Here is a 15,571-nt window from a genome sequence, read left to right on the forward strand (position 1 = left end):
ATATATTTTAATTATTTTTTTTTTGGATAAATTTACGAAATATAAAGTGAATGAACAGAATAAAAATCAAAATCAAATCAATATTTGATGTGACTACCCTTTGGCTTCAAACCAACTTTAGTTCTTACACTTGCACAAAGTCAGGGATTTTGTAGGATTAGAGTTAGATGTATGATTAACCAAATATACCAAGCAGGTGCTAATGATCATCAATTTTATAAGTAGGCTGAAACACAGTAACTGAAGCAGAAACCACTGTGGAGGCTTAAAACTGAGTGAGGAACAACCAAACTGTGCTACTAAGGTTGAGCACAGCAAAACGACACAAGGTAGTTAAACTGCATAATCAAGATCTCTCCCAGGCAAAGATTTCAAAGCAGACTGGGGATTTAAAATGTGCTGTTCAAGCTCTTTTGAAGAAGCACAAAGAAGCGGGTAACGTTGAATACTGTAGACGTGATTAGCCAAGGAAACTTAATGCAGCAGATGAAAGACATATCATGCTTACTACATTTTGACATCAGAAGATGTCCAGCAGTGCCATCAGCACAGAGATGTCAAACACCAGTGGGACCCAGGCACACCCATCTTCTGTCTGGAGAAGTCTGGTCAGAAGTAATCTTCATGAAGGAATTGTAGCCAAAAAGCTATACCTCCGATATGGAATCAAGGTTAAGCGACTCAACTCTGTATGAAAACATAGAAATTGGGGTGCAGAAAAATGGCAGCATATTTGAAATATTTGGCTGTAGAAAAAGGCAGCTTGTTTACTGAATGGCGGTACAATAATGAGTGTCTGCAGGCGACAGTGAAACATGGTGGTGGTTCCTTGCAAGTTTGGGGCTGCATTTCTGCAAATGAAGTTGGAGATTTTGTCAGTATCAGTGGTGTCCTCAATGCTGAGAAATACAGGCAGATACTTATCCAGCATGTCATAACATGAGTGAGACCTGTGGCTGGCCCCAAATGTATTCTGCAGCAGGACAACAACCCCAAGCATATAGCCAATGTCAATGTTCTGGAAGTAATGGTTTGGCCTCCACAGAGCCCTGATCTATTGACGCTTCTATGCAAAAAGTATGCACAGTAATGTGTGTGTATACAGTATATAATTATATAATATATATATATATATATATATATATATATATATATATATATATTCACATTTTAATAATTTTATTTTGCATCAGGTTTTTGAAATCCTGGCAAAAAGAACAGCATATCCTTCTTTCTACAAATGTGCTTTTTCCCTTATTTTAATATTGGCATGGTTGGTTAGAAGCAATTATAGTATAGCAAGTGGATTGCCTGATGGTAACTCAACCTACTATCTTTCATATGTTCATTGCAGCTGCCAAAATGTATTATTTCCAAAGAGAAAGGCATGCTTTGCCAAGTTCGATCACATGAAAATCATGTAACAGATAAGACAGTATGGGTCAAGTGACTTATCAAAAAGTACAAAGTGCCATATGAAGAGGAATTTCTTACTGAACCACTTCAGTTGGCAGACATCTCTTGCCAGCCTCCAGCTTCTCCTTTTTCTGATAAGTAAACTTCGTTAGCAATCATGTTGTGAATTCTGCATTAAACAACTTGAGATTGTCTCCCACTCCCTGCCTGGAGAATCTCAACTTGCTTCTCTAAATAAAATGGAGTGTCTCCTTGCTGTAGGCACAATGAAACAAGCTCCCTTGTGATATCGCTACCTTTTATGCATAGAATTAAATGGAATGGGATTACTTTTTTTACCCCTTCAGGGAAAAAGAGCAAAGCCAACATTTACAATGTTCTGGCTATTTTAGGTTGCCACTGTGTCCACTCTCGGTAATCACCAACAGCAGGTATGCAATTTCCTCACCTTGATCTGTAGCTGTTAATAGCTCCACTATCAAAATGAGCTTAAAGCAAACCTGTAGTAAGAGGAATGTGCCATTGTTTGTTTTCTTCTAAGAGTTGACTGGTTGTCTCCAATACTCACCAAGTCACTGACCTTGAACAAGTATGTAGATCAGAAAATCAGGTAGAAGTCAGAACTCTTGGTCCATATACTTTGTTCAGGTCTGTGGAACAGAAAGTACTGAATAGTGAGTTCAGTAGTGAATAGAGAGATCATTAATGACAGCCTACATATTCTCTCAGCGCTGTTTTCTTCTAGTAGCAACCCCTTACCCCTGTGTGGTGGATGAGGTCCACCCAAGTGGCTCAATGAGCTAGCATTTTAATCTCAGGTCAGGTCCTTGGTGTACAGTGGGATGGACAACAAGCTGGGTGCCAGTCACCTTGGTCTTTTTTACCTCTAAACTCAAAACTCAAAAGAGAGAATGTGTAGGGGTGAAAGATACCCAAAAAGAGCACAAAAACAGGACATGTATTGTACAAATTGTAGTGATAGCAATAGGCCCTTTAAGAGTAGCCTCTTAGTAGATGACCCTGTGAGAGCAGCTAGGTAGATCATTCTTAAGTTGCATGAATCACTCTGTACTAAACTGGTTCTTCACCCTTTTAGAACAGTCAAAGGTGCCTTGATCTATGGGCAATGGGCAAGACCTAAGTCAAGAGAATCTTTAAACACTTCCTGTACAGGCAGAACCCAAGAGGAGAGAGAACACTCTGGAAATAAGACCCAAATATTTATAATCTTCCCAAACTATATCCCTAAACAAGAACCTCATGGATTGCTTGAATCAGATACATATTCATAACTCAGGAAGTGTCCTTCCCACTCTAATTACTGGAACCACCTTTACAGTAACAGGCAAAAGCAATCACCCCACTGAGCATAGGGACAACTTGCAGAACATAGAAAAAGAGCACACAAAAAATCAGGCTGGGTACAACCTAGTAACAATCCAAACTAAATGTATTAGGGAAGAAACAGCATAGGGCAAGGTCTCTACATTCTGCAAATTTGAAGGCATATTTAAACCCAAGTATGATGTTTTAGACACATAAATACTTTGAAGTCTGTAGTGAAAGATTACATGTCTTACTGTTAGTAGTTAGAAATAGGTCCCTGCAGCCATTCCAAACTTCACTCCCTGCACCAGCATGCTGTGGAGAAGAACCCTTTCTCTCTATGAAATTCTCCAACTAACAATTCTCGCAATCTCTGCTGACTGGAGAGTTTTAGCTGTGATTGAGCAAGAGACTTGTTGGACCGCTGCAGAGAACACTGATTCCACACAGATAACCACTGTCTTTCAATATAGCGAAAACCCCCCCATAAAAAAACAAAACAAGTGAAAGGAGTTTCAATTGCCTCACTTTGTCTGTAGTGAAGCTCTAAGGGGTCCTAAGTGGTGAGAACGTGATTAGCAGTTTGCTTTATTATGGGACGTATTGACAGTATTTATGTAGAGTAAACACTTTAACCTCCCTGACGGCAATCCCAAGTGTTGCTCTGGGTTAATTTTCCTTACAAACAGTGGCAACCTCGAGCCACACTTGGGATTGCATTGCAGAATCCTGGTACAGGTAACTTACCTTGTCTCCAGGATTCTGCAATGTCCCCCCCGCTGTATCCTTCACCGGATCCTCCGCCCAATGCTCTGTGTTGCGGGGCTTCGTTCCCTGCAAGCGTCGCAACGCATGGGGGCGGAGCCCGGTGGCAAATTCAAAAATGATGTAGTGTTTTAGACTTTATCATACCCGGGATGTCTACTAGACTCTTGTTTGGACAGATTTAAGTGAGTTATTCCTAAGATTTACAGGCTTACAATATAAAACGCCAAATTTCTATGCAAAACAATGTACCACTTTGAGATTCAAAAATCTGACATAATCATACCGCCAGGGAGGCTACACAACAAACTCAGTTATTTAACTAAGCACTTTCAAAATCTGCCTGCTTTTTATTAAAACCTGCTATAGTGGTCTGTTCCATTTACAAAAATGGGGGGTTATAAATACTCCCTGGTATTTCTTTACTGAGATGAAACAGAGTTTGCAATTGGCTTTAAAATATGTGAGATTATAGTGCTAAAAATACAAAACTGATTGGTCCCCTTGGGATTTAGACACCTTGGGATTCCTGACAATCAGCTGCTGAATAGTGTATACAATGATGATTACTTTTTGTTCTCATTAATTGTTTGCCATTTGATTTTCTTTGATTTTTATAAATGTATTTTTAACATTGTTACTCTAATTTGGAAGTGTTTAAACATAAAGATAATAAAGGTCTTAATACATATGAGTATCCCACCAAGTCAAAGAAGATTGTTTGAAGGGTAATTTTTATGGAATACAGATCAGGTTCTGAACATTTCAAAAATGTATCTCATACTAGCACAAAGATGACCCAGTATCCCACAGGGAGTCAGTACGACTGGTAAATATCCATACTGAGCACCCTAGTGATTTGGGTGCTTGGAGCAGACATATATGAACATATCATAGCAATGTAGTATATCACAATTTCTACTAGCTGTTCCCAATAGGATTCTGATTTGTAGATTCCAGATATGAGGAAGGAATAATTAGGTTAGTGGTGGTTGCACCTCAGAGGCTTCCCATAGAAACAAAATGTATGGAGCCCATTTGACAATCTTCACTTCTTCTTAATGTTATATGAATGTACTCTTGTCATGGTGCAGCCAACCTCAAAAAAGTCTGTCTCCATCAGGAACTTGCATGCCATGTTCAGTAATTCTCTTGCCAGCTAGGCCAACGCCTATAAGACCAACACCACTGGAATTATTTAATATGCCAACAGAACCAGCTCTATTTAACAGCATGACAGATAAACACCCTCCTGGAGGTCTGGTCTACATTCCAAGGTGATCAACAGTGAAAAGAAGGACTTTTTACCTTCTGGCTCTTCCAGTACCCACTTATATTTATTATAAGGATATTTATTATGAGGAAGGGCAAAAAAATATATATTTTGATCCTTGGTAGCGTGAACTCTTGCTGGTGATTCATTGATCTATCAGTTTGAGGGCCAGGGATGGCCTCTGTGAACCTTTTCAAATATACCACCAGGTCTGTCATATCTGGATCCTTTTTCTACATAAATATATGATGCTGTCTAACTACTGGATAACGATATCCTAATCACATCAGAAGATATTTTTATCTTTACACCCCCTTGTATTAGGGTGACCAGACGTCCTCGATTTCCGGGGACAGTCCCCGGACTGAGGACATTCTCCCCAAAACAAATCTGTCCCCGGATTTGTCCCCGGATTGCAGGGGCGGCATCAGGCAGTGCCACTTTTAAGCCAGTACAATACCCTTAATGAGCGGGCACCAGATCTATGGGGGGGGGCCTGCACCTTCCCTGTCCTTGCAGTTTGTAAAAAGTCGATTGGGATAGCAGAGAGTCCAGCGGTATGGGGGAGGCTGTCTGTAACACTCCCCTGTTGTCTAATAAGCTTAGGCTGTCCCTCGGGGATGTTCACTGTCTCCTGAGGCAGCTGGAGTTGGTGGGCGGGGTCAGGGTGTGGCTACCTCCTCCACTCCTCCTACAGACTCCTCCCCTCAGGCTGATCCTGCAGCTAAAGAAGAAAGAGGAGGAGAGAGCACAGCTGTCCGGGAATCTCCATCACCTGCCATGCTGTAAGTGACTGAGCACATTGTCACTACATACAGACCTAACATGTTACTATTTCACCCTACACTGCCCTAACCTGCCGTATACTGTCACTACATACTGAACTAGCCTGCCGTATACTGTCACTACATACTGAACTAGCCTGCCGTATACTGTCAGTACATACTGAACTAGCCTGCCTTATACTGTCACTACATACTGAACTAACCTGCCATATACTGTCACTGCATACTTAATGAGCCTGCCGTATACTGTCACTACATACTGAACTAGCCTGCCATATACTGTCACTACATACTGAACTAGCCTGCCGTATACTGTCAGTACATACTGAACTAGCCTGCCTTATACTGTCACTACATACTGAACTAACCTGCCGTATACTGTCACTGCATACTGAATGAGCCTGCCGTATACTGTCACTACATACTGAACTAACCTGCCGTATACTGTCACTACATACTGAACTAGCCTCCTGTATACTGTGACTACATACTGCACTAGCCTGCCGTATACTGTCTCTACATACTGAACTAGCCTGCCGTATACTGTCACTACATACTGAACTAGCCTGCCGTATACTGTCACTACATACTGCCCTAACCTGACGTATACTGTCACTGTACTGCCCTAACCTGCCGTATACTGTCACTGTACTTCCCTAACCTGCCGTATACTGTGACTGTTTTGCCCTAACCTGCCATATACTGTCACTGTACTGCCCTAACTTGCCGTATACTGTCACTGTACTGCCCTAACCTTTTTTTTTTTTTTTTTTTTTATCTAATGGACGAAATATGAGAAATAACGTATATATCATACAATCATTCCATAAACACTGCATATATCATTTGAGGAAAATATGCTTGTAAGATAGTTTACCATTTGTCAATAAAAAAAAACAAACATGTCCCCGGATTTCATTTTAAAAATCTGGTCACCTTATCTTGTTTGGGCCAGTAGGCGCAACCCTCTTTTGAGACTCTTTTATTTTATTCTGCTAATTTATCACCACTTGGTGCATGTGACAGTTATAGATCATCATTACAGTCAAGAGTGATATACCGATATGCTAAATGTGGTCCTGAAGAAGCGGGGGCTCCCGAAAAATGCATTGACCTACTTATCATTGAACATATACATGAACATCAATTCCTCTAGCAAATACTTATATTGTGAAGCTTTGTATTGTATATTATACAATTCTATGGTTTTATGCCTTTTGGTGCTTTTTTTAAAGAATATGTAAATTTAATACAATTTTGTACTTTTTTATACATTCTGCGTGCTGTGTTCTCAGAGGCATATTTAAAGTCCTGCCCTTATTTGGTTCTCCCTTTTTTCTTGATTTACACATGGGATGATGCCAATGAGAATATGATGTGAACTTTTGAATGGCATCCCACTCCCAACTGATATGTATAAATAAATGAGCAAAGCATATCCCACTATAGTGTGTACTTGTCTCAATTAAGAGCACTAACTGTAATTTCTGCCTGCTGATTCTTTCCTCTGATATCCGCATGAATCACTTCTGACAAGTTTTCCTGAAAACAGAGAAAAAAGGTGACAGGGGAGGGATCCCCAGCTGATTGACAGCCTCAACTCTGTTCCTGTGTGCTTTGAGAATGAGGGGGGGGGTGTTCCTTCCAATCAGCTCTCAGAGCTCTACTCACTGAGCTCTGCAGAGTGTAACTTCAGCTCTGACATCTCAGACATGCTGTATAAATTCTAGACTTTGAACGGATGTAGAGAAGAGTGGATGCAGATAAACACATACAGCTTATGCAGGATTATTTTTTTCATCCCTGTGCATCACCTGAGGCCAGTCATTTCACTGGGTGTATGTAAGGGTTTACAAACACTTTAAGTACACATAGATTATGTTTAAAAGGAACGTAAAAGGGATGCTTGGCAGGGTTCTGGCTCCTTTTAAGCATTCTCAAAATCTTAATCTAGTCTGTTAGAATGTATTTAGCCAAATCCATAAGTACACATGTTAATTATTCACTTCTGGGAGAACACTCCAAATGTAGGAACAACCCCTCACCAAGAACATTTGGTGCTGTTCTGCATCCTTTGCCTGTTTGAATATTGTTTTGCTGAAAAAAAGCACTCTTGTACTTTAGTACAGCCCTTTTAATAAGAAACATTATGGCAACCTCCCTTATTTCTGACTGCAGCAGGACAAATTACTTGGGCAGTATGTTCACTTCCTAATCTAATGCTTTCTAAATCTGTTCTCACGTTCCCCAACTAGTCATGTTTTGTGGATATACACAAAAATAGTACGTTTACATTATGGGTAACACTCAGCAACATAAAAAGGCCTGGACATCGATGGAAGACAACAGTGGTGGATGATTGCAGAATCCTCTCTATGGTAAAGAAAAACCCATTTACAAAATCCAGACAAGTGAAGGACACTCTCCACGAGGTGGGCGTATCACTGTCAAAGTCTACAATCAAGAGAAGACTTCACAAGAGCAAATACAAGGGGTTCACCACAAGGTGCAAACCATTCATAAGCCTGAAGAATAGAAAAGTCAGATTAGACTTTGCCAAAAAGAAATCTAAAAAAGCCAGACCAGTTCAGGAAAAGCATTATTTGAACGGATTAAACTAAGCGAAATCTGTACCAGAATGACGGGGAAAAAAAAGTGTGGAGAAGGCTTGGAACAGCTCATGATCTAAAGCACACAATATCATCTGTAAAACATGGTGGAGGCAGTGTGATGGCATGGGCATGCATGGATTCCAGCGGCACTGGGTCATTGGTGTTTATTGATGATGTGACAGAAGACAGAAGCAGCCCCATGAATTCAGCAGTGTTTAGAGATATACGGTCAGCCCAGATTCAGCCAAATGTAGCAAAGTTGATTGGATGGCACTTCACAATACAGATGGACAATGATCCAAAACACACTGCGAAAGCAACCAGGAGCTTTTGAAGAAAAAGAAGTGGAATATTCTGCAATGGCTGAGTCAATCACCCGATCTTAACCCAACTGAGTATGCATTTCACTTGCTAAAGGCAAAACTAAAGGCAGAAAGACCCACAAACAAAGAAAAACTGCAGTTAGGCAAAGCATCAGAAAGGAGGAAACAGAGTCTTTGGTAATGTCCATGGGTTCCAGACTTCAGGCAGTCATTGCCAGTAAAGGATTTGCAACAAAATATAAAAAAATTAACATTTTATTTATGATTGTATTCATTTGTCCAATTACATTTGAGCTCCTGAAAATGGGGGGACTGTGTATAAAAATGGTTGCAGTTCCTAAAATTTGTACTTGATATTAATGTTCAACCCCTTGAATTAAAGCTGAAAGTCTGCACTTCAAATTAATTTGGATTGTTTAGTCTTAATTTTATTCTGGTGGCATACAGAACCAAAAGTATGAAAATTGTGCCTGTGTCCAAATATATATGGACCCAACTATAGCTTCCTGCAAGGATCCATTTGTTGTTTGATCCTATCTGGTTCACTGTCAGTGAACTTTGTCTATTCTATTCATCAAAAAAATACTTGAACAAGAAAAGAATACAAGATTTTTCCTGAATGGAGAAACCACAAAGCTGCTGTGCTGTAGCGCTGACTGTCGGTTTCACTGCTGGAACTTCAGCAGATGCATGTATAAAAAAAATTCAAGAAAGAAGCAGCAGCTACCAGTATAGCACACATAATTTGAGGCATCTTATTGGTACCTAGCTAAAGCCTAGCTAATGCTAAAAAAGTTTTACCCACATGTCAGCCTCAAAGTGATACTAAAGTCTCCTCCTCTTCTCGGCCCCACACCGACGCTCCCGGCCCCTCTCTCCTGTTGAGTACCCCCACAGCAAGCAGCTTGCTATGGGGGCACCCGAGCCGAACCACTGCTCTGTGTGTCCATTTAGACATGGAGCTGTGCCCATAGCCCCGCCCGCTCTCTCTCCTCATTGGCTCACTGACTTTGATTGACAGAAGTGGGAGCCAATTGCTGTCTCAGCCAATGAGAGAGAGTCCCGGGCAGCCGACACTCTCCTGCAACATTGCTGGATTGAGATGGGCTCAGGTGGTAAGTATTAGGGGCTGAGGGGGCTGTTGCACACAGCAGTTTTTTTTTCTCTTAATGCATAGAATGCATTAAGAGAAAAAAAAAAAAACTTCTGACTTTAGAACTACTTTAATGATTACAGTGCTGAATTCATGTCTTTTATACCCGCCTAAAGTTCAACTTTAAACTCACTGGTCTCAAGTAAAACCTTAAAAGTTCCTAACAAACACAATGAAGAATCTGGTTTATTTTGTGTTTCAACTTGTGTGTGACTGACAGTCTGTTATTATTCCCATGTTGTTTTGTGCCCCCACATTAACTAACTACATTTACTTAGAATGTACATCTCAAACAGTTAATCCAGATTCTTGGACTAGCACATCTGTTTTCCTCCATTGTTGACGTACTGAGGGAAATAAATATATAAAGCCGCGTGAGGCTCTTTCTAAAACTGTATACTTTCCCCTCCTTTTCCCCTCCCATCTAAGACAAACATCTGGCTTTGTTCCGCACTCTCTTGCACATATATCCCTGACATTCAGTTTATAAAATATGCTGATGCCAACATGAACGGTCCTTAGTGACTTTTCATGAGCTATGTTGCCCTGTAACCTCCTGAAAACAAGCGATACAAAGCTAGCGACACAGTTGGAGTCCTGTCTGCAAGAAAAGACAGATGTTGGTGGCACTACTGAAAAGTTCATCCAAGTCCGAAGGAAACATCTTCAGGTCCCTGTTTTCAGGTAGGAAGCAGGACTTTGCAGACTTTTGAAAAAGTTAATGTAGTTATCGTTAACAACTACTTTGGAACCTATACTTGTATTTCTTTTTGATTTTCAAAACTGTCAATGCACAAGTAGATGTTTCATATATTAAACTAACTATGTGATTACTACCTGGTATTGGAGACCTTACTGAACACCTCTAGTGGTTACATTTTCTACTTCTGATCTAAATGAGACAAGCTGGCACATATGAAAACAGTGCTACTTATTTTCTTTGCTTGGCTCATTCACTAATCTGTAAACTATTGGTTATTTAAAGAAGCACTCAGATCTCCTGCTCCAAAAGCCACCATTAGAACCTTACTGGAAATGTAAGTGCCGGGACTGTAAATAATTGTCTTAGAGCTTGCTCATGTCAAAAGCAATTGAAAACGCATGCAGTATTTTGAGACTGTAGATAATTGTCTTAGGGCTTGCTCGTGCCAAAAGCAAGTAAAAACACATGCAGCATTGTGTGTGCTGTCATTTGTTTTTAGGCTCATTTAGGTGATTAGAATGCGCCCAAACTCACAACATGCAGATGTTTTCAAAATTCACTGCACCCTAAAACAAGTTTTGCATGATTCTGGTGAGAATGATCCCCACTGACAGTAATGTATCATGCAGTCTGTCTGCATTAGCTAATTGCAAGAAAATGCATTTGGTGTGAAATTCCTTATCTCATTTTTTTTTTCCAGATCGGAGCTTCAGAAAGCATTGAAGCCAAAGCATCAACATGACATCAAGGGAATTAATGTTCTTAAAGCATAGGAAAGCAATGGCAGCCCCATGCTTTTCTCATGAAAGCATCATATTAGGCAAAGGCAAGGGAAGTGTAGTGAAATTATTTCTGATTGGCTGATAAGGAATACTCCCATCCTTTTCTCCTTTTGTTATATTATTGCCTTTTTTTTTCTCTTGTAGGACTACACTAGCATTGAAAGGGTTACTGAATTCAGAGAGGTCAATCTTCATAGTTTCCATTGATTGCTTGTGCTAATGCTATTTATAGTTTATTCTCACTGGCATATTCTTTCACTAAATGTGCAGGCTAAATGAGAATGTGCATCCTTCATTGTCATGCTTCCTTCTTTGGCTGGTGTTTAAATATGAATATTTTGTGTATAAGTGCTGTCCTCCTCCAAATGAAACATGTATAGAGTCCTGCCACAGGAAGTTCCGTGAGTCCCTGCATGCCTAGTAAATGAGCTCAGCACACTTGGCAGTGACACTTGTTTATCTGTCTTGTTGTTGTTGTCTGAGATGAATCCCAGTGTTCTTGGGAATTTTAGGAGAATCAATTGTTATCAATATCATGAAAGTGCCAGTCTATCCATAACACTTTCGTTTTGAGTAGAGTCACCCAGAGGCCTCTGGGTTACTCTGGTCAAGTGACCCAGTGGCTTCTTACATCTATTGGCAGTGGGAATCTACACCTGACCCCCTAAACCCAGATGCTAAGCATTTTCACTGTTATTTCATTTATCCTCACAATATGGACAATGCAACAGAAGTGAGATTACACAGCTGCAGCTGGAAAAATGAGACTCAATGGGGATGGGGCAGATAGTTGTAGAACGCTAATGAGTGATTTCTCATGTAACCACAATTAAAGAGGACCAGCCACCTCTTATATTTTGCTTTTGTGTTCATTATGCCTAGTGTGCAGAGTGTCACATTTTTCAGCCCACCTTCTGCTGTGGAAGAGGTGTTGAAACTTTGTCCAATGTTTATGTAGATTGTGAATTCTGATGGGCCCCATACTGAGTGAGGAGATTGGGGATCCGTATTGAGCACAGTGGCACTCTCATTTCTCCAAAATTCACAAATCTGCAACAAAACTATTAGACTTAAATCTGCTATTTGTGCTGTAGAAAGGGAAGACATTTTTTTAAAAGCCACAGACAAGATCGAACACCCCACACTATTAAAAATCCAGCTCAAGCAGATCAGGTTGGATTGAATAAACAGTATTTAGAAGGGTCTGAAAATATTGAAAAGACTTCTAATTAAAGGAGAAGTATGGCCAAAGCTGTATTGGCCCCATTTCTCCTATGAATCACAGGAGTGCAGTTCGTTCTGCACTCCTGTGACCCATTTTCAGCTGACAGCAGGCTAAAGTCTGCTGTCGGCTGACAACACTCAGTCAGTCTAGGTTCTGGATCAATGCCGACTTTACTGTCAGGATCCACCCAGATGTTTGGACTGCAAGCTGGCTCATCATCTCAGCAAGCTGCTGGGAGAATGAGTCCCCGATGACTAATGGATAGATTCCTGCATAGCAAGAATCTATCCATGGCCGCCGCTGCCACCCCCTATTCAGGCATCCAGCCCCTTTTTGGATGCCGGGTGCCTGAATTCCAGCGGCAGGAGTGTTTTTTTGAAGCACCTGACTAGAACCATAGGCTCTAATAGGCTTTAAAAAAAGTGGACTTGGAGCAAAAAGCATTGTGGTCACAGTCCACCCAGATGTGTTAGAAAAGCAAATGAATATTTGCTTTTCTAACACTGAACCTCCTCTCTGCCAATCAGGTAGCATGGGTCTAATACCCGTCACCTGATTGGCTGAAGGCACAGGTGCCCCGATGGGACGCCTAGCAGACCAGAGAAGTGAGGAGGCTAGCAGACCGAAGAAGAGAGGAGGGGGAAGCATGGAGGACACAGGAGCTGTACCACAGCTCGCTGCCATCACCCGCTGCCTGACCTGCCACTAAGATGAGGTAAGTGCCAGGCAGACAGGCGGGGGTCACAGTGATGGCATTTGATGGGCACAAGTGGCTGCATATGATGGGCACAAGTGGCTGCATATGATAGGCACAAGTGGTTGCATTTGATTGGCACAAGTGGCTGCATTTGATGGGCAAGAGTGGCTGCATATGATGGGCACGTGTGGCTGCATATGATGGGCAAGAGTGGCTGCATATGATGGGCACAAGTGGCTGCATTTGATGGGCACAAGTGGCTGCATATGATGGGCACAAGTGGCTGAATATGATTGGGACAAGTGAAGTGGCTGCATATGATGGGCACAATGGCTGCAAACGATGGGCACAAGTGGCTGCATATGATGGGCACAAGTGGCTGCATTTGATGGCACAGTGGCTGCATTTGATGGGTACAAGTGGCTGCATATGATGGGCACAAGTGGCTGCATATGATGGGCACAAGTGGCTGCATATGACGGGCACAAGTGGCTGCATTTGATGGGCACATGTGGCTGCATATGATGGGCACAAGTGGCTGCATTTGATGGGCACAATGGCTGCATTTGATTGGCACATGTGGCTGCATATGATGGGCACAAGTGGCTGCATATGATGGGCACAATTGACTGCATTTGATGGGCACACGTGGCTGCATATGATGGGAACAGTGGCTGCATATTAGGGTTGTCCCAATACCGATACTAGTATCGGTATCGGCACCGATACCGAGCATTTGCCCAAGTACTTGTACTCGGGCAAATGCTCCCGATGCTTCCCCCAATACCTGGAAGACAGCTGTGATCGGCGCGTGGGGGAGTTACAAGATTCTCCCCCAGCGGCTTTCACCAGCTTTAGTGACATACAACGGTGATCGGTCACCGCTGACTGTCACTGCATCCTCCTCCATGCCCCCTCCGTTCCTCTGTGCCTCTCCGCTGTCCCCTGCATTCCTCTCTCCGTATCTGTCCCCCTCCGTTCCTCTCTCCTTATCTGTCCCCCTCCGTTCTCCCCCTCCGTTCCTTTCTCCTTATCTGTCCCCCTCCGTTCTCCCTCTCCGTTCCTCTCTCCTTATCTGTCCCCCTCCGTTCTCCCCCTCCGTTCCTCTCTCCTTATCTGTCCCCCTCCGTTCCTCTCTCCTTATCTGTCCCCTGCATTCCTCTTTCCTTATCTGTCCCCTCCGTTCTCCCCCTCAGTTCCTCCGTCCTCCCCCTCCTTCCTTTGTGTATGGATAGAGTCAGCTGACTCTGTCCATTCACATAACTGAAACATTGTAATCTCCTGTGATTACGATGTGTCAGTTTATGAATGGAGAGAAGCCGCTGTCTTCTCTCCATACATTCTCAGTGCAGCTGACGCTGCAGAGAAAGGGACTGGGGAATCTCTATCCTCTGTCTCTTTCTCTGTCTCAAGGGGGAGATATCAGAGGTCTGTTAAGATGTTAAGACCCCTGATATCTCACCAAAGCCCCCCAAAAGGGCTGATTAAAAAAAAAAAAAAAAAACAATAAAGAATAAAAAAAATTATTGTAAAAAATAAAAATTGTAAAAAAAACCAAAAAAACACACACACATACAACGTTCACCCCCCCCCCCCAAAAAAATAGCAAAAAAAAAACTGTCACGTGACATTAAAAAAAAAGTATCGGTAATCGGTATCAGCGAGTACTTGAAAAAAAGTATCGGTACTTGTACTCGGTCCTAAAAAAGTGGTATCGGGACAACCCTACTGCATATGATGGGCACAGTGTCTGCATTTGTTGGGGCACAAGTGGCTACATATGATGTGCACAAGTGGCTGAATATTATGGGCACAATGGCTGCATATGATGGACACATTGGCTACATTTAATGGGGCACAGCGGCTGCATTTGATGGGCACAATGGCTGCAATTGATGGCACAGTGGCTGCATTTGATGGGCACAATGGCTGCATTTGATGGGCACAGTGAGGCTGCAGCCAATGTTTTTTTTTTCAGTATTTTTCAGTTCGTTTGCACCCCCCCCCTTCCCTCCCAAGATTTTGAACACCAGCTACCACTGGATGTAAGGGTAACTTTCTTTAATGGTGCTCCAGCAAAAATCAGACACAAGTTCTAACCCTTACCCACGCTATTCAACACTAAGAAAAACATTCTGTAATTTCAAAAACTCTAAAATATTGTTTGACATGCCTTTTCTTGCTGATAGAGGCAGAGTACACCAGTTTTACAGTAACTTACTGATTAACAACAGTTGGGATAAGATATTGGCCACACAGTATACTCACTTTGCTCTTCTGTATTTTAACTTTGGATAGATACAATATATGTAGTTCTAGGCTGGGCATAAAAAGTGGAACTAGCTTTTAAAAGCTACCCATATTTGTGTCAATGTCAAAGTTTACCAAGTCTGTTGGAGCAACAATGAATATTTATTAGCACTCTAGCTTAGTCAATACCAATTTATAAACCAAAGCATAAAATGTTTGTAGGCTACAATTGACTATATACTAGAAGTAAAACAGTGCTGA

At 41.7% G+C, this 15,571-nt stretch overlaps 1 protein-coding gene across 4 annotated transcripts in view; it reads left to right on the forward strand.

Annotated features, from left to right (window-relative positions):
- The window catches only part of PDE1B (phosphodiesterase 1B), a 519,764-nt gene that overhangs the window by 264,239 nt on the left and 239,954 nt on the right, over positions 1 to 15,571 (forward strand). The window contains exon 1 of one of the 4 annotated variants that reach the window (XM_073613642.1): positions 10,030 to 10,337. The exons of the other annotated variants lie outside the window; for them this stretch is intronic. Coding sequence (XP_073469743.1) covers positions 10,192 to 10,337 — 146 coding nt within the window. The 5' untranslated portion in view covers positions 10,030 to 10,191. Of the gene's footprint in view, positions 1 to 10,029; positions 10,338 to 15,571 lie in introns of those variants that run through there. 4 annotated transcript variants of the gene reach the window in all.

Source organism: Aquarana catesbeiana, linkage group LG02, assembly GCF_042186555.1.
Source record: "Aquarana catesbeiana isolate 2022-GZ linkage group LG02, ASM4218655v1, whole genome shotgun sequence".
In the NCBI taxonomy this organism is placed as follows: Eukaryota; Metazoa; Chordata; class Amphibia; order Anura; family Ranidae; genus Aquarana; species Aquarana catesbeiana.